Source organism: Amblyomma mixtum, chromosome 10 (assembly GCF_055824585.1).
Source record: "Amblyomma mixtum isolate Tamu chromosome 10, ASM5582458v1, whole genome shotgun sequence".
Lineage (NCBI taxonomy): Eukaryota > Metazoa > Arthropoda > Arachnida > Ixodida > Ixodidae > Amblyomma > Amblyomma mixtum.
The window spans coordinates 99,994,909-100,014,644 of NC_143021.1; the positions used below are offsets into that span (position 1 = coordinate 99,994,909).

The 19,736-nt window shown below is 45.0% G+C and overlaps 1 protein-coding gene across 2 annotated transcripts in view; it reads right to left on the bottom strand.

The window, feature by feature from the left end:
* LOC149326529 (uncharacterized) overlaps window positions 1-19,736 on the bottom strand; it is a 54,427-nt gene that overhangs the window by 11,019 nt on the left and 23,672 nt on the right. For both annotated transcript variants that reach the window (XM_089563755.1, XM_089563757.1), the window contains exons 3-9: window positions 17,990-18,073; window positions 15,867-15,936; window positions 12,350-12,387; window positions 11,593-11,682; window positions 8,828-8,906; window positions 3,986-4,065; window positions 3,043-3,135 (exon numbers count right to left, since the gene is read on the bottom strand). In XM_089563755.1, the coding sequence (XP_089419881.1) occupies window positions 3,043-3,135; window positions 3,986-4,065; window positions 8,828-8,906; window positions 11,593-11,682; window positions 12,350-12,387; window positions 15,867-15,936; window positions 17,990-18,073 (534 nt within the window). The remainder of the gene's footprint in view (window positions 1-3,042; window positions 3,136-3,985; window positions 4,066-8,827; window positions 8,907-11,592; window positions 11,683-12,349; window positions 12,388-15,866; window positions 15,937-17,989; window positions 18,074-19,736) is intronic.

Below are 19,736 nucleotides of genomic sequence, written 5' to 3' on the forward strand. Positions count from 1 at the left end.
TCTAAGGGGGAAGGAAGTGTTGTGTCCCCTTATTGCTTTTGTGTGTGTGCGCCCCCGCATCCTCCTCCTAACGACCACTCGCATCCTCCTCCTAACGACCACTCGCATCCTCCTCCTAACGACCACTCGCATCCTCCTCCTAACGACCACTTGCCCCTCGTCGCACGCTGTCGCCAGATGCCCCCCCATGGTGCGCCCCCGCATCCTCCTCCTGTTTTGGGAAGCCACTCCCTCCCGTGGACGCTTCTCCGCTCCCTCCTTTCTTCGGGCGGCCAGTTCGGCTCCTGCCTCGGTCGACGCTGGTCGCACCCTCATCGGCTTTAAATAAACGAAGTCTTAAAGTACCGTGTGCGTCTTTCGCTGCATTCAACACAGCGACCGGACACGACAAAATCTCATATATGCGATTCTCCACACTAAATCACATTATGTGAACTGAATTTGCCAGACTCCTTCTTGCTTGTAATGGCGGGGAGATGGTGATGCGAAATTTGTTTAAGAAGATGTGGTGAGCCGCATTCTACATTTTTAGACTGTAAGCTATCTCTCGGGGTCTTCTGGAAGTACTTGAACGGTACGTTGAGACAGTGGGGACAAGAAACAAAGAAGCGGTGAACCTAAAAAGGGCCTTTCTTGTAACAAGCGGAGCAGCGCAACTGCACGAGGCCAAGAGAAGACAAAGGGGGAAACACGGCGCTTTGCATCCTTTTAGCCTCGTACCATTGGGCTGCTTCGATTCTTACTATGTGTAACAGACTCGCCCGTGAGTTTATGTCCTACAGCTTTATTTCTACTTGCTTCGTTCTGGCCGGTAAGCTGTTTTTGCGTCAAAAAATTGGCGCAGGTTAAGTGGCCATTACATCTGGTACAAGCATATCAAGTGATGTGTTGGTCACGGTGCTTCAGTGCATGTGTCCTAAGATGGTCGGCGCCACGTGAATAGTGCGAAAGCTATGCTGGGCACAATTGCAACTCCACACCGGCCTGGAGCCGTCAATATGTCTGAGGAATTTTGAGAATTCGCTTCATGGTTGCTTCGGGGCCGTCTGTTGAATGACGTAATTCAATACATTCGGTTCCGGCCTTTTGACTGGCCCCTTTTTGTGCTTGTGTACGCGAGCACAGACCCTAAAATACCGAAGAAATTGCTGAGGGAAGAAAGATATCCAAAGGAGAAGACGCCGAGGCTCATGTTCATAGGGACGGATTTGATTTCAGGCCATAGATGGAAAGTTAACGCAAACCTCATTCTTTTTACGTTAAGAGTCCCGTGTCGCAGAAAAGCCGATGTCGGCGGCAGCGGCGTTGGCCGCGAGCGAAAAATCCCAGCAGCAATAATAAATAAAAGAAAGTAGGAAATCGGTCGAGCGGGAGCTGGAACCAGGATCTCCCGGAGTCGGGAGACGAACACGCTAACCACTCCACCACGCCAGCTCAATGCTTTGGTATGAACAAAGTCTCGTTTGGGTTTTGTCTAAGAAGGGTGCGTTAGAGGCATGTACTGTGGTGTATATTAGTAATTATGAGCATTGCAATTACAGAAGTCGCGGTTAATCGAGTAGCTAAGCACGTTTACGCTACTTTGCCTCTTCCCTTGGCGCCCACGTAGCGCTGTCAGGCGGCGTCCACTAAAATCACTCCCTCCTCCTCGCAATGTATGGCACTGTCCCAACAGATAGCGCGCGACGGCAGCGCCTCCCGCTCGTCCCCTTCGGGCGCAGTGGGGCCGTGCCGGGACGCAGGAATGACGCGGTGAGCGGCGAACAACGCTGCGCACATCCAAGACGCGTTCACCACAAAGCTTGCGGCTTGCTGGCCGCTCGTTCGGCGCGGAAGCAATGCTGGCGTTCGTGGCATTGCAGTTCGTGGCATTGCACGATGTACCGACGAACTATGACTGCAACCTGAGTTTAGGCGAGAAGTGAGAAAGAAAAGGAATGGGAAGAGGAAAGAAGAGAAGGCGCTGTCGCGTCTACTCTTAAGGCGAAGCTTAACGGAGGGAAAATGTGCGTTATAAATTGTTCGCTAAACTATTTTATTATCAATAACGAGTTGGGAGGTGCACAGGAACCAAGTCTTCAGCGTTGTTTTGGAAGTCACATACAGTGGCACCCCTGGCAACAAGGCATAGTCGGTGGCGTGTGGCAGTGCGTTGAATATAAAAACTTCTTTAACGTTTGTATTGTATCAGTCGCGCATGCACACTTTTGTATGGGCCTTGTCCAGCGTGATATCTGTAATACGTGGCCGATATCGTGCAGCCGCCTGTAGGCTATATATATATACCAGCAAGCAATCTCGAATAAACCTCCTTCTTCTTGTTGCTTTCACGCTGCTTGTTCGTTGTTGGACGCCGGAACAACGTTTTTCAAAATTTAACGACCTGAGAGGGTTAACTGCTGAGCTAGTTGATTTTCAGACATAATAAACAATTTTAAGTGCAACGGGGACAACACACAAGAAAGACGACAACACGAGCGTCCGTGTTGTCGTCTTTCTTGTGTTGTCTCCGTTGCGCTCAAAATCGTTTATTAATGACCTGAATTCGCATGTTGACATTCAGATGCACTGCCACCAACCAAGTTTCTTTACGCCCCATTTTCATGCAGAACACGGCATTTCGTAATGTCTGCCTACATTCATATGCGACTTCCGCGTGCGGATGTCAGTCCCACGATCTTGGGCTGACTTGCCGAACGCCGAATTCATTCTGGCACAGCAGTGGACAGAAACAGTGAGGGGTGTTACTCTCGTGCATGGTCTCACCGCTGAATCATGCTGTAAAGCTGTTCTCTGCGTATGTGACAGCAGAGCGAACGCGCTCAAAAGAAAACGACACAAGAGACGGGCACAGTGTGAGTCCGACCAGCATTTACCGCTTCATCTCGGAACGCAGCCGATTAAGTACAACACATTACGCCCTAGAAGTTCCGTGCTCTCTCACTCCTCCCCCTACATGAAAAATAAACTAGTCACACCATGGGCAAACAAATTAATACAGGAAGTTCCAGCCGCAAGTTCTAAAACAGCCAAAATACTTACAAAGCAGGAGTTGTCGGTGCCGTTGCCGTAGTGACCGAAGAACAGCCCGCCATCTTTTTCGCAGTAGTAACGACAATCGGAAAGCACAATTTTCTGTGGAAATAAAAACAAAAAAATTTGTCATTTTCATATATCTCTTCTTGCTAGGGCATGTTGAGGCTGGTGACATGCGCAGCTTTCCTTTTGTTGAACGTTTCCGCGTTAAATTCCAATCCTGACGATATAGATTTTGCACGCTCTAGAGTTATTTCAAGCACACTTTATCACGAAAAAAAAAGTTCGCGGTGGTCAGAGTAATAACCTATTGTGAGCTGATATTATCTGCCTCTACGACGTAATCAAATTTCGACAATGCTACAGCACTAGGTGTGCAGCGCCAAGTTTATGAGGAGGAGCGGATGGCCAGTAATCCAGACTCGACATGCGGTCTTTAAGTGCATGTGTGCGGCATAATGATAACGTGGAAGTTGAAAGTGTGCGTTCGTCTCTTAAGCAATTCCTTTCTCTATGTCTCCTTTTTTGTTACCTGTCTGGCATAGTTTCCACCACACAAAACACTCCAGAAAGTTTTTTTTTAGTTTTGTTTAAATAGAGTTGACATTTAAACTTAGAAATTCTCCTATGCATAAAGAATTAGGGTGCTTCATTTATCAATTTTTTCTTATAGACATAACAAAACGGACTTCTGAAATCTTTTATTCCACAATATCTATAATTTTAAACTGATTTTATAGTAGAATAATATTGCTTCTACTGAATACAAGCCGCTGTTATGCTCAGTGTTAATCCAAACTATCCGCAATTACACTAACATTTCTCTTCTCAAGACAAGAATCAGGCATCATTTGCAATGTAAAATCCTAGTGATATCAGCTGAATCTCAGACTCATGACAAAATTTATCATGCAAGCGTTCCAAGAAAATAAAGTTTCATATCACTTACTGTGGAGTTTTCCTTGTCTTTACATCTGTGGTATTTCTCAGAAAATATGAGCCGCGCGGCTGCCCCAAACTCTGGTTCCCCTGCGAAGTCAAAGGGTGCCGAAACGCAGAGATCCCTTCTGCTTGTAAAGAGTAGAATGAACGAAACTCACACTTGATCTCTAAAGAAAAACTGAGGGAGGGAACAGGCACCAACAAAGCGAAAGAATGTGGTGTTATAGCGGGGCCAGAAATATGTCCTTCCTCCCCCCCCCCCCCCTCATCCCTTCAGTATATTTCTTGCTTGCGGTGCCTTTCAGGGACTAAACAATATTCATTCGCAGTATTATATTGCCACTTCACTACAGTATTTATTATCGATTGCTGTCCCGGCAAATAGTGTAATGTTGCTTGAATTCAATAGTATATTCTTTGACACACATGATTTTAAATTGTTTTATATTTCTCCAAACAGTTCAGAAGCCACCATTCTCAGAGCCTGGACACCTGTAGCTCACAAGAATGCAGAGAAGCGAAGCTAGAAGCAGAAAGGAGATGGAGTAACTTTCTACGGCACCACTCAAGCTCTGATCATAATGTGTTTGCCCCGGAAAGCATTCACAAATAATTGTCCACCCAGGAAGAGATCCATAGGAGAAGACTATTAAGTTACGCCTTAAAGGCATGACAAGAGAGTTTTAATGGATTATTGCCCCCACATGCAGGATTGGTCATTTCGGAATTTACGTTCGTATATCCCTAAGAGTCGACATAGCACTCCAGGAGCAGTGCTGCAGCGGCTAAGCGATGCGTCATTGCTCTGCGATGGCCGATGATGCCGCTAGAGAGAACAAGGTAATTTTTTTTGAGCAACCTCTCGTTACTAATCATTAATTTAACTGCCACTCGCCACGGTGGCCAGTTTGCTGCCGCTACAAGGTCAGGTGACTAATGTGGCCCACCTCTGTTGCCTCTCCTGAAATTTTTCGCTTACTACACCGAGAAGAACGATGACGAAACCGCCGGATCTTTTAAAGAACGGCAGCCTTAACACTGTCGCATTAATAGATCGCGGGCGGCACTAATAATGGTATGCGGACAGAAAAGCCTTTTGGCGTCGCAGAACAACCCTAACAAACTGCTCGGATACCTACGACGTAATCTGTCTTCCGCCCCTATGTGACAAACATTGCTTGTATGCAAATCATTAGCCTCCATATCAGAAGTATTGTTTGTATGCAAAGCTTTAGTCCTTAGTGAAATTCCGCCGAGCTTGCCCAAGTAACTCCCTGCGAGTTCATTCTGAATAATTCCACTCCATTCATTTTTCAGAACTACAAACAGTCTGCCAGTATCTGAACTATAAAGCACACCTTAAGTTTACCGTCACTTGCTTCTCACAGTTAATTTTCTCACCTCGGCCCATTCCGCAAAATAAGGCTCCGAAAGAGCCACCAGCGCACTGAAGTCATCGCAAATATGTCTTATCGAGCTGTCCTATCATTCTGTCGCGTTGATTACTCTCGCAAACACAAATTTTTTTCTTGCCGTACCGAACGCTGTTTCCTAAGTTTTATTTCACGCACAGCTCGGGACTTGCATCGCCCTTCCCGACTAATAACCTTTATTTAACACCATCCACATTTCAATACTACATCGTCTAGCAATGTACAATTAAGATATAAGGCTTGCTGTCCGCGCTGATCGCGCGCATTGTCGCACTAAATTCGCGATGTGTTCAGAGGCGTTATCAAAAATATCAGTGCTGCGGGCTATATTTGAAATTTCTCCTGGACATACTGGGAGTGCCTTTTCCGGCCTAGAAAAAGATCGCTTTTGGAACACACGATATTAAGTCAGCCATGGGGAACATATACGGTGCGGCCAGCAAGTTGTACGCTTCTGTAACTTTTTTACTTTCTCATTCTGTGGAATATTTTACTAACGGACACTACAGCTGAGTTTTCTTTGCGAAAAGAGCATGAGATGAAGAAGAAAATAATTGATGCAGAAAGGACTTATATATGATTATATTATTACAGATTCCGCGATATAAGAAAGCGCATTCTGCACGAATTGCAGCAATTCGGGAATAAATTTTGTTGGCATCATTATAAAATTCGAAATTTATTTCCTGTATTTACCAAGTCACTAAAATCAAGATGACAGTTTCAAAACATTCAACCTTTAGACAACATCTTAGCATATTAACACACTAGGAGACATCGAAACTGACGTATATGCAGCGATATCAATGCAATCATTAAATATCGTTTTCCCTGCAATACTGAACCACTTACCGAATAAACATTTATTTTCTGCGAAAGAAATTCCAGCCAGCGTAATTGTGGTCGTATTATTCCTGCCAATGTTAGATTTCAGAAAAAGAATGTGGTTTCTAAATTCCAGCAAAATTTTATCTGGTTTCCTACATAAAACCGCATGGATTAGGGATACTTTTTGTGGAAACATAAAACTGCATTGAAACATGCATAACTGAGCAAGAATGACAATGCAAAATAAAAAAAATAGCAGTTTCTTGAAAAAAAAAACATTGTTTGAGAGATCCAGTCATGCCATGCCCTTAAACTGAATGACTCTAATACCTGCGCTACCAAAACACCGTTGTTATTTTTCTGCTATGTTGTCTCAATGCATCACCTAGAAGCTGGCGGCGTGTCTTGAAATAGGGTACCATTATTCGTAAAAGTAAAAGCTTTTCACGCAGGTATTTAAGGGCGGCATACAAAGAATTCGTTTCAACAGGCACCAGGGTACAAGGTATTTTTGTGTTAGCGGATTCAAAAGCCGCCAGGGCCGCCGAGAGGCCATGCGGTTCGGTTGCCTTAATGACGGCTCGAAATTCGTAGTTGTAGATCGCATTCTTTCATCAAACATTCCTGCTCAACACTCTTTCGTAATAAGCTGATATAAATGGTTTGCCTTCGATTGTCTTTGTTGTGGATTCTTCATGCATGTTCACAGTTTTATAAAGATGAAACTTCTTCTAGATCGCTTTGGGTACTCATTCGCATTTGCTGGGCTTCTTTCTGTGCTTTAGTATTCTTGCACTTCAAGGACAGCTCCATTATTGCTTTTTAATCTCACTTTAAAACCCGCCGCGGTGGCTCAGTGGTTACGGCGGTCGGCTGCTCACCCGAAAGACGTGGGTTCAATCCCGGCCGCAGCGCTCGAATTTCGATGAATGCGAAATTCTATAGGCCCCTGTACTGTGCGATGTCAGTGCTCGTTAAAGAACCCCATGTGCTCGAAATGTCTGTAACCCTTCACTATGGCGTCCCTGATAGCCTTAGTCGCTTTGGGAAGTAAAACCCCATTACCTAACCTAACCTATCTTGCGGGATATTTTGGTTCGCACTGTGTGGATGTGAAGTACCTCAGAAGTAGTTGGTCCAAGTGGCGAAAAATAATTCGCAGTTCAGTGCAAAAAGTCAACGTGTCCATAAAAGTGCCTACAAGAACTGCGATTATTCAGAAAATAGACAGCTAACAAAGTTTAAATGGAATGTACATTAAATGGTGTAGGGGTGCGTTTATTAGGCGTCCTCAAGATACCGAACCGCCGTGCAGGGTCTGGCAGCGTAGACGGGCGTAGCCAGCACCAAGAGAGCGGGGCAACTTCGTCGTCGTCAGGCGCAGCGTAGTGTCGGCGCATAACTTCGTCGTCGTCAGGTGCAGCGTAGTGTCGGCGCATGGCGGTAGCGGAACCTGTCACAGTTGGCACACTACAGTTTCCCCCGGGCGAAAAGGAGCCAGCCTGGCGTATTAAGGGGAAGGAAGTACAGAGGGGTCGTAGTACGGCTTCAGTCGGTTGACGTGGATGGTTTCGCCGCCACGGCGACGCAAGTCCGCAGCGGGTGCAACGGGCTCAACAATATAATTGACCGGAGAGGTTTGCTTGAGAACCCGGTAGGGACCATGATACCGGTGCAGCAGTTTCTGCGAAAGGCCGGGAGTTGTGGGAGGCACACAGAGCCACACAAGGGACTCGGCAGGGTAGGAGGTAGAGGCCGCGGAAGTGTCGCGGTCATGTTTTTGCTGACACTGGGTCTGCGTGGTAAACGAGCGAGCAATCTGACGGCATTCTTCGGCGTACCTGGCAGCGTCGGAGAGTGGCGTGGACTCGGAAATGTCGGGCCGGTAGCGAAGAAGAGTATCCATCGTGCAGGGGGGCTCGCGGCCGTACAGAAGAAAGAAGGGAGAGAATCCAGTCGTGGTTTGTGTCGCTGTGTTATATGCGTAGGTGACGAAGAGAAGAAGGGAAGTTGCCCCGCTCTCTTGGTGCTGGCTACGCCCGTCTACGCTGCCAGATCCTACACGGCAGTTCGGTCTCTTGAGGACGCCTAATAAACGCACCCCTACAATTGGTGCAGGTGCTGGGTACGTCCCCTACAATGGTTTAAGTTCAGAACATAGCCAGTGTTTTATTTTGTGGTATGGTTCGTAGGTACTTTTAATTTTGCATCATCAATGTCTAGTTGATCAGCTTTTAAATGGTTTCTTCTGATTTCTAATCGGTTATATTTCAGCGATAAAATCTTTGCAAAATTATTTACTAGTTATAAACACGACAATTACAAAATTAAAAAAAATTCTTTCTGCTCCTTGGTTACTGCAATGGTTTTTTTAAAACAATATTTGAAGGGACATTATACTGTAGCGCAGCAAAAAACGAGGACACAAGAGACGAGAGACGAACAACACGAGCGCTCGTCTCTCGTCTCTTGTGTCCTCGTCTTTTGCTGCGCTACAATATATTGGAACTATGTACCAACAAGCCCAAAAAGCCACGCTACTGATTTGAAGGGAGTAGATAGATGAAAAGGTTCGGAGTTTTACGAACCTAAGTCTTCGTGTCTGATGCATGTGCCACCTTTGCAGATTCCCGGGCTTCCAATGGGTTTTCCCTTTTCATTTGTTTGCTAAAAAAAGCAGAAGACAAATGGTCAACAATGACGTTTCCAGGATACTCCATGTTTAGTCGGTGTAAAGGCGAGGCCTTCTTAAAGGGCTTCGCTCTGCCCAAGAAAAAGGGGCATCAGTCGATAGAACGGTTGTCTGCATTCTTGTTGGTAATGTGGGCTGAAGGGTGAATGAAATATGCTTAGCTAACGTAAGAAACGCGTCCGCAGCAGTCGTTGGAGTGCGCCGTAGAGTGTTGCTTGTGTGCGCAATGTCCTAGCACTGACCGATCTAGAGTAATGAAAACTTTGAATAAAGTAAACCTGTGGCGTCACATGCATTTAAAACTGCAGTTTCTCACGCAAGGATGTTTAAAAGACGGCACATTAGAAAAAAAATGTGAAAGGACGTCTGCACCCCTCAGGAACGTCCTTCATTATGCTAATATTAGAGCGCGATGAAGTCCCTCCCGTACCTGATACAGGAAAAATAGACCAGGACGTTCAACAAGACTGAGGCTGTGCAAGAGCCGTACAAAGGCCCAAAATACAGTTCCGAAAATTCTGCGTATTTTCAGTCGCATAACGAGACAGTACATTTGCAAAAAGCAGCATGATGCCATCTACTTATCTCAAGCCATGAATTGTCGACTATGAACTATACCTCCGGATGAATCGCAGAGAAATAAATCACCTTGAGTAACCGATACCGCTACGCGCAGAAACTTGTCTTCAAGAACTGATTTCAGGTTCGCTGCGAGAACAGTCGTATTGTTAGGAGTGAATGCACGTTCCATGCTCAGCAATTATATTCATCATCAGCCTGACCACGCCCACTGCATGGAAAAGGCCTCCCCCACGTACCTCGAATTAACCCTTTCCCCTGCCAGCTCCATCCACGGTATCCCCGGAAGATTCTTGATCTCATCCGCCCACCTAGCTTCCTGCCGCCCCCCGCTAGGCTTGCCTTCTGTTAGAATCAATTCCTTTGCGTTTAAAAACCAGCGGTTATGATGCCTTCGCATTACATGTCCAGCCCAAGCCTATTTCTTTATCTTGGTTTTGGCTAGAATGCAATTAAGTCGCGTTTGTTCGCTCACAGACGCTGCCCACATCCGGTTTCTTGACGCTACACCTAACATTTTTCTTTCTCCATTAGTTGTTCATAACATGAACTGAACCTTTTTAGTTACCCTCCACGGTTCTGCCCCATAGGCGAGTACCGGTAAGATACAGCTGTTTCATTCTTTTTTTCTTGACGAATACCACCGAACTGCCGTTAATGATCTCAGAGGCATGTTAATTTTAGCCCCACCATTCAGCTCTGCCTTCATTGATCATGCTTTGCAGTTCATGTCCCGAGAGACTCAGCAAGGCAATGTCATCAGCGAATCGCAGATTACTCAGGTATTCTCCATTAACTCTTATCCCCAACTGCTCCCATTTCAGGCCCCGGAATACCTCCTGTAAACAGATGGTGAATAGCACTGGCGAAATTGTGTGTCCCTGCCTGAAACGTTTAATTAGTTTATTGCTCACTTTATGAAGAACTATTCTAGCTGTGGAGTCGTTATAGATATCTTCCAACATTTGCACATAACACTCTCCTAAACCCTGCGTTCACAATGCCGTCATGACAGCTGAAGTTTGTACCGAGTCAAATGCGTTCTCATAATCAATGCAGTTTATATATAAGGGTTGGCTGCATTTTGTGCACTTCTATATCCCTTGATTGATAGTGTGAATATGGACGATCGCCGAACAGTACAAGAGCCTCTGCGAGGTACAGCAACGCAGTATTTTTGTTCCCACACGAATCATGAATTGCGTTATGAATTTCTACGCTGCGGCTTCCGAATCATTCTTCTCACGTAGCCTGCTCGTTACACTATTAAGTACAACAACTTACATGGAACACTTCGAAAAATATCCTGCTTCACAATTTCCGCCGGTAACCGAGCTACATCTAATTATATAGAAGAGTGAACTTTTTGATGGGGTAGACAAATGCCATCCCACGGCAGTCTTTATTGTACAGGTTTAGAAATTTCGTTCTATGCCTTATATCATTATGGTCAATAAAATGCGCTACCGCCACGATACACAGCCTGAAGTGAGGATAGTTCGTGTATTTGTCTACATTTATTCGAATACCTACAATCCTTGTAGGCATTTATTTTTATTGAAGGAAAGAATAATAGCAGTCAGTGACTCCGTAACTCAACAGATATTCTGTCGATACCAAGAAGCGGCTTGATGATGCTACGCCTGCACTTTCTGGCACAGTTTACACTGAAATCATTACTTCTTCACTTTAGTCATTATTACTTAACGCGCGTGGCTAAATGACTGCATGCTAATATAATAAGTATAATAGCATTTCTTGTTGTTACACTTTGATATGTATCAGATGAAACACATTGAGCAATGCATTCAAACGATGAATTCAGCACAACACAAATTTGTCAACACATAGTATTTATGGGTGCGGCAAAAACAGACATCACGGCCAAAAAGAAAGTGTTATGAATGATTTCCCAGTCTGCCTAAACTAGCGGACGCTGAATATTTGGGATATTGATGCGTAACTATTCCGTGGGATGTTTTCTAGCAGATTTCACAGTTCCAAACTATTCTTTTTGCAAATCTGACAGTGTGTCATTCTGGTGAAGTATAAAGCAAACTAAGATGCAAACTCAAGCCTTACTATGCACGGCGTTCCTTGAATATAATGTACAAGATAAGTTCCCAAGCGGCCTTGACTGCAGGTGTAGCTGCAGTTTGATGCGTATCCGTCCTGAAATATTGCAGTTTCAAATGCATGATGAGAACGCTTGTAAACAAAACATATCATTGCAGCTTAGTGCCTTCCTTACTGACTGGCGCCAGACTGCCATTATTCCCTGTGGTTTTTGTGGTTGGGCGTTGATAACCGTAAAACCGTTACAATCTGTTTCGCAAATGCATTCAAAATCCTTTATTTAGGTCTCAAGATGATATGAGCGCGATGAATACGCCTTGAGAATTCGGCATCAACATGCAAGGTTCGCTTGCTGATGATTCGATGTAGATATAATTGTGATAGAAAGGAATTCGTTTTTCTACAGATAGCGTGCCTCGAAAGCGTTGGCCGTAAACATTCAGATGTGTTGCTGTGTTATGAATTATTTGAGCGACAGACTCATTTTGCATGATATTTACGGATAAATTAAACCATAGAAGCAAACTTTCAAAACCAATTTTGGGTTGTTTATGCTCATAGAGAAATGTATAATAAAAATGCCGGGCGACTATTCCGTGCTATGGCACAAATTTTCCGCAGCAGGAACTCGACCGTTTGGTCTTCGCTGGTGCTTTCTGTTTTCTACGCATTGCTACTGATACGTTGACCTTTGAGAACAAGGGTCATAATGCTCTGGCATTCATAGTGATACGCATAGGAGTTTTTATGTCCCTGTACTTACGCCTCTGTACGAGTTGTCAGAAGGCTTAGGGCGAGGACCTGGAAAGGACAAGTACATACAACCATGAGCCCATAGATGATATCGTGGCAAAATGGTGCAACGGTGTATTGAGAAGTCATGCCGTGAACCATTCGGTAAAAAAGAATAATTGGGAAATTTGAACTCGAGAACCGAATGCGGAGACCATCACAGACTCCAGCTTAGGTGCTTAACATATAATTCGAATTAAAGAACAAAATACTGTGAAGAAAATAGTGTTTTTTTTTTTTTGTCGGGGTGGGGCACGTTTAACATCCCAAAGCGTCTCAGGTCATGATGGACGACTGTGAAGAAAAGTCATCTTTTCTGAGCTAAGGCATCTGATGTAAAGTTAGTTTCTGCTAGATTTGAAACTTACAATTTGTCACGCAGTATTTATTAAAGTAAAAAAAAACGTATGCCGGTCTTCAACTTTCTTTTTTCAAAATTACAAGTGTCATAAGGGGACTTCATTATTAGGGCCATGAGTAAAAAGACAATGTGAGCAGAAAAGAAGCATTTTAAAATTTTCGAGCAAGGATGAATGGAAGCTGCCGTGACTACTTTTATGACGCCGAGTGTTCTTTCGCAACGTAAAAATAACTGCCAATGATTTAACAGATGAATTAGTTTTTCTGGTATCAGGTGGTTGTTATTAGGACACTCATATTAGAAAACATGAGAAGAAAAGCATTAATAAAAGCATAAAACGTCCTCTTTTACGTTAATGGCGCTCGTTACCACCCACGTTTGAGAAACCGGTAAAAATAAACAATACAAAAAGAAACATTTTATTGGTCCGGCCGTACAATAGGTTTCAGCCCTACAACATGCCCTACAAAAGGCCAAACAAAAGGTTAAGTGGTGTTTCAAGCAAAGCTGCCGCATACGTGTAGATGCAGGGTTCAGCAGGTATCAAAGTAGCTGAGTTGGCAGAGTGATATACGTGTTGGCTGTTGGCGGACATCAAAGAACCGGTGCATCAGGCTACCATAATGTGGTTAACTAATTTCTTAGAAGTTATAATGAAAACAGAGTAACGAATGAGCACAACAGTAGAACACAAATGACAGGAGCAGCGCTCTCTAGAGGTTTTCTCTTCGACGTAGGCGCTGGCCCTGTTTTCCTTTTCGTGTGTTTTTCCGTGTTTTTTTGGCCATTGATCTCAACATCAGTAAGCTCTTTGTATGACTGACTATCTCTTAAACGTTTGATTGGTTTTATCTGTTCCTTGGTTTGTTATGTAGCGTAGGGAGGTATTTTGTTTTGTTATGATTTTGCTGCTCCCTGTTGGCTTCGTAAATAATTAACTCCATGAATTGCTTTGTATGCTTCGTGTGTGGTATATTGACTGATGATTTGATATACTACGGCAGCAATGATTCCTTTAGTTGGCGGTATGTTGTTTTATTTTACTTCTTATCCATTTGCGAATCCGCTTGATTGTCGTACTATACTCACTGGTCCTGTCTTATGTGTTCTACCGTTGTCCTCGTTCGTTACGCCGTTTTCATTACACCTTCAAGTGTGAACCAACTAGCCCAAGCAATAATTTTGCTTAATTGCTCAGAGTTACCTTTGTAACGATCACAAGTACCCGATTGCAATTCGTCATCCGTAGCTATCGTTCGTAATAGCCAGATCAGTATTCAGAATTTCGGAAACAACTTTGGCCCTGAGGATCACCTAACTTACCCGTCTAGCGTGCCAAACAAAACACTTGTTCTTGAAAAGAGAGCAGTAATAGCGCGCGCTAGGCAATGCTCGTAGGTCCACGGGAGTTAGTGGCGCACGTGTGGTGTGACCTCAGTTCCGTCCGCACTGTGGTAGTTGCCGCTGCTCTTTGCTATAATCGCTGCTCCAGACCACGCTTAGGGGCGGTGACGTGACGCATGCGTCGTGGAGTCATGTGTGCCGAGGCGCGTTTCTTGGGGCACGCCTAAGACACATGCTTTTCTCATAAGTACATCTTTTGGCGCAAGTCAGCCGAAATTTTAGAGACTTAGCGCAGTGACAAATTACTTTTCTGAAATTATAAGCGGTATGTGGTATAAGTGGTATTAACGGCGGGCCACAAGTTACAGGGGAAGCGAAGCGTTTAACTTTAATAGCTAAACAGTTGCCTTTCAGAAATGGGTTAACCAGCTGAGTAGGTATTATGATTCACCTCATTTCTCATCGCTTCTAAGAATTATATTAATACTGCGCAGTAGCCGCCTTGGGTCCTGAGAAGGCTAGTTTTCTAAAAATTAGCGGAAAGGTTTTGTGACGTACGGTACAGTAAAGAGAAAAATAAAATTGAAACAATATTTATAAAACGGCTACCAAAAAAATTCTGGGAAGATTGCACGAAGATCTACCTCCAAATATTTCATATTGTTTCTGGTAAGGACACCTGCCGTGTAGTGAAGTGCTCCAAAATAGCGTAGATGAGAAGAAGTAGACTTTGCTTAAGAAAATGTTATTTCCCTGCCTTTTGTAACGCCCACTGCGGTAGGCAATGATAAGCAAGCGCACTGATTTTTTCTGATCCTGGGTCCTCAGATTGGCACAGAGCAGTTAAAACTGATCGCAGGTGGTATAACAAGCTTCGTCTTTGTATTTAAAACCTTTTCGAGTTCTTTTTTAAATTACATCTCTACAAGATTAGCGTAGGAGAAGAGAGCATCTGTATGATATATTGCCAACACAGACTGCCAGCGAAACTTCTGCAACAATGGTTAGAATTCACCGGAAACACTACGCAGTGAAACTATGCGGGCTATGCTCTGCAAAAGACGTCTCATCACTTTGAGTCGAGGGCTGAAGGCAGCCGCTGAGCACAGGTGACGACACAGAAATCATGATAAAAACATGGTCATGGACCACTGCCGCCTGACTTATTGCCGTAGTTTTTCGTTGAATTGCGTCGTCCGTGGATTACAGTCGCTTTTGGTTATATTAACAGTGCCACTTTAGCATCATCATAACCAACTTTTAAGGGGACAGGACAGCGGACAACATTGTCATACCAAAAGCAGATGAAACAGCTTCGCATGCGTTGTCGTATTACGCAAGACTATAAATAAATATCTGTGGACGCTCTTACGACTTATTTATGCAGGCAGCAATGAAACGATCTTTTATTTGATTGCGCATTTTTACCGGCTTAAATTTTCTGGAATTGCTCAAAAGTTCAGCGTGTAGTTTAAATTTAAACTAACTACCTAATAATCTCATTCATTCGTTCTCCAAAAACATCCAAATCTAGCTAAACCGAACGGAGTAATCAAAAAGCAATGCTTAAAACACATATTGGTACACATAAATGCGCATTGAACTCTGACGTTACTTGCGAAGTAGTATTCAAGAGAACTGCAAAAAGCATATTGTTGAGATACCGAGGTTCAGACCTTATTTCAGTTCACGAAACGCCTAATCAACCACTAAGCTTAGCTCGTTTAAGCCTAGCAGCCAAATTTCTCTAGTGCACCATCGTCACTTCCAGTAACATACTTACGAGGCAGGGCAGTGCAGACGCCTTTGGAGCATTGGCCTATACTCCACAGTCCCCAATTATTGAGCTGGAACTGGATGCGAAGTACATTTTAATGCCAGGGCGTTGACAGTCCCCTTCAGGACACAAGCTGAAGTTTTAGCTGCTGGCTTTGGCTTTGCGTCAAGAAAATGCGGATTGGTGAACAGGGTCCTGACGTCGTAACCACACAGCCGAGAGAGGGTAATTTAACACTTCACAATGACCCCATAGAAAAACAATGATAACATCACTACACAATTCTCCATCGGTGTACAAGGCCGATACGTAATTCCACCACAAACGCTGTGCCTCTGAAAAATGGCATTTCTTCCTAAAATTAAAGCCGTCGACCCGGGACTCGAGCCGTGGCCCCTTAGGTCCTGAGACCGGCGCGCTACCCCTCGGCTAGTGAGGACCGTTCGATGGATTTGGTTGAAAGGAGGCCTGGTGTGTTTTGTGTTAAAAAGGGCAAGAAAAATTTAAATAACAAAATACATAAAGGTGTCTGTGCTAGCGAAGTTATATTCAAAGTGAACACCAGAACGCTTAAGAGACCCATGAAGGCCATCCGTCATAATCCTAAGACGGAGCTTGAGAGACCAATGAACTTAGGTTCAACGGTTCCCACTTCAGCGCCTAATGCACAACTGGCAGTTAGTTTTCAGCGGAAATACTTTGTGCTGTGCCTCGAAACTATACACTGTTAGTTTTCTGAAATCCACACCGTGCTGTACTTGCTTAGTGGCCAGCGCGTTAGCGGCTAGTTCCTGCTTTAAAATGTGTCCCCGCATTTGCCAGAATTCATGTGATGTAAAATTACTAATTTAATACCGAGTTCCTCAGTTTGAACAAAGTAACTACACAGGCGGCCATTGCAGCACTAAACAGGAACTCTGTGCAAAATCCTTGCAGCTTCTAAAGAATCCTAATTACCACGCACACTACTAGCTCAAGAACCTGAAAGAGAATGGCATATGTTTTTGAATTATTATGAACACCTTCAATGTACCGTTTTTCTTTGTTTGTGAAATGTGCTTTTTCAGCTATTACTAAGTAGCTAAACAATGCAAATAGCGATGAGGAGATTCCATTTCATTTCCAAGCTTATGCTAGCATATGATATGCAGTTTGAATGTATATTTTTTTAATGACAAGCGCATAAAATTTCTCCTGTTCGCTGAAGGATCATTGCTAATATAAGTTAGAACAGGCATCCGTGAAATACGTTCTGATAGCAATAAATTCAGCAACTGTTACCAAACTTCCGTCCTTAAGGATATTTTGAGAAATTGTCTTCCAACGCTTATAGGACAGTGAAGTCAGGCTTTATGAGAACCGTACCGAAGTATTTCCGTTATCAAATAAAGTTTTTGAAGCCAGCACAGCAGTCTCTGCTCTCCTCACATTCTGGAGAGTTTCGAGGCTGGCTGCAAACCGAGAGGGCAGTCGAGAAGTTCTCTCGAATTTGAGATTCACATCGGGCAACTACGCGCAGGCTCCAGAATTGACACATGACCAGAACCTACATGGCCCTCGGACCAAGAAATAAATCACATTGCATATTCTTACTGCTTAAAATTTTTATATGTAATCGGATGAACTGATTAGCAAACTGGAAACAATTTGAAAGGCTGCGATTAATTACTAGTAGGAGTGCTGCACTTTATTAGAAACAGGGTTATCTTTTCTAAGCGCTGCGGACTGGTTAGGGCGGATGCTAATGACTTCATTTTGAAAGTTTGGCTTGGAACCTATTCAAGTGGGGTCTCATTTTCACAAATTCACCGCTTAAACAGATTCGTTAATTCTAGATTCATTACTTAGCCCAATTCAAAGCAACTCACTTTAGCACCTTTCCCACTGCAAGTTACCCTCACTCTCCTTCGATATTTATGGTTTGCTTACCACATAAAATCTTTATGATTTAGAAGTATCTCACAAGTGTTTTTTTTTTCGAATAAAGGCAGGTTAATTATGCAAAATTATTCTTAAAACTCATGCGATTTAAGTGATGTTAGCTGCGGGCACACGCAAAGCGTTATCGAGCCGCTGAATATTAATCAGATCAATGAGATTCCCAGACAAGCTGCGACGTTTTTACTTACAAAGCAAGGAAATCCATCGTGACGTACCCGAGTCCAGCCGTTAGTCGTGTAGCAGCTAGAGACACATGACATTAATGGAAGACGCTGCAATAATCAAAGCATTAGCGTGATGCAGTGCTCAAACAAAACCCACTCAGAAAAGTTACAGATAGTCCCAAAGTTTTATTTATATTTTATCACCACCGTCGCCATATCCACCATTCTATGTTGCGTACAGTGCTCTGCAAAGGTCGCTCTTATTGGCATCCAATAAGCACTGCTGTGGAGCAGCCGGTTATAATACATCGGCTTCCAGCTTTATTATCGGCTTTGACGACATCAATCTAGACTATACAGATATGTAGCCTCCTAGCGTTTGGGTTCACTCGATTAAAAAACAAAACAGTCAGTAATTTTTCCTGTACAACAAACGCCCCATCGAAGTGTGTTCTGCTCTTTTGCTTAGATAATATTGCCACACTGCTGGCACTCTGCCGGCGCCACCTGGTGGCCGAACCTTGGCTCCCAGCGCGTGGCCGCGCGTCGTCTTCGTTCTGCATGAGCTCGGCGGTTCGGCGGGCTTCGTCCTAGGAAACGCTGTGCTTCCCGCTTTTTGCTGCGTTTGTCGGTGACATTTGGTGGAGGTGCTGGGTACCATCCCATGTACGCTGAACCCGACGACAGCCGTGACGCTTCTCCCCGACCCGCGGACGCCACACCCGTCCACAAAACGAGCCGTCGCCTGCGAGGACTGCAACCCGAGTTCGAGCCACTAACAAGGCCTGTGAGAGCGATGACGTCGACCACTGGCAGCCAGACAGGTCAGTCCTCCGGCAGTGCCCCGCCGTGCGTCCTTCTCGCACCTCGGTCGCCGCCATCCTTCCACGGCGACCGGTTTGAGGATGTAAAAGACTGGTTGGCCAATTTTGACCGTGTGGCCGCATTTAACCAGTGGGACGACGAGCGGAAGCTGCTGAATGTATATTTCGCACTGCTCGACTCGGCGAAAACGTGGTTTGAGAACCACGAGGCGTCCTTTTCCAACTGGGCAGCTTTTCGCCGTGAGTTGCTCGCCACATTCAGCTCGAGGCAACGGAAGGAGAACGCTGAAATTGCCCTTCGCTCCAGGTCACAGCAGTCTAACGAGAGCGTGGCCATGTTTATAGAGGACATGACACGCCTCTTCAATCGGGCCGACCCTACCATGTCAGAAGCTACAAAGGTGCGGCACCTTATGCGTGGGGTGAAGGAGCAGCTGTTTGCTGGCCTCATGCGCGACCCCCCGCTAACCGTCGCCGCCTTCGCCAAGGAAGCTACCTCCATGGAGCGTTCGTTGCTGGAACGGAGCGCCCAATACGGCCGTCAGGCAAATGTAGCGGTCACTCAATACTTCGCGCCCTTGCCAGGCCCCGGGGATGAGGCGCTGCGAGATATTGTACGGAGCATTGTCCGCGAAGAACTGCGACACCTCCGCATGGATGCTCCGTCGGCAAGCATACCTTCTACAGGGGACGTCATCCGTGACGAAATCCAGCGAGTGGTGCAGCCACCACCAGCACCACTACCGGAGCCACACGTCATGTCCTACAGCGATGCGCTGCGCCGACCTGCTCCCATGCCGCAAGAGTTTCGCCCAGTTTCCGGACCTCGAACATCCCACCGTTACGTGCGCCCCGTCGAGCAGCAGCAGAACCTGCGCCCTCCTATCAGCAAAGCGCACGTGTGGCGCACGCCTAACGACCGCCCGCTCTGCTACCACTGCGGGGAG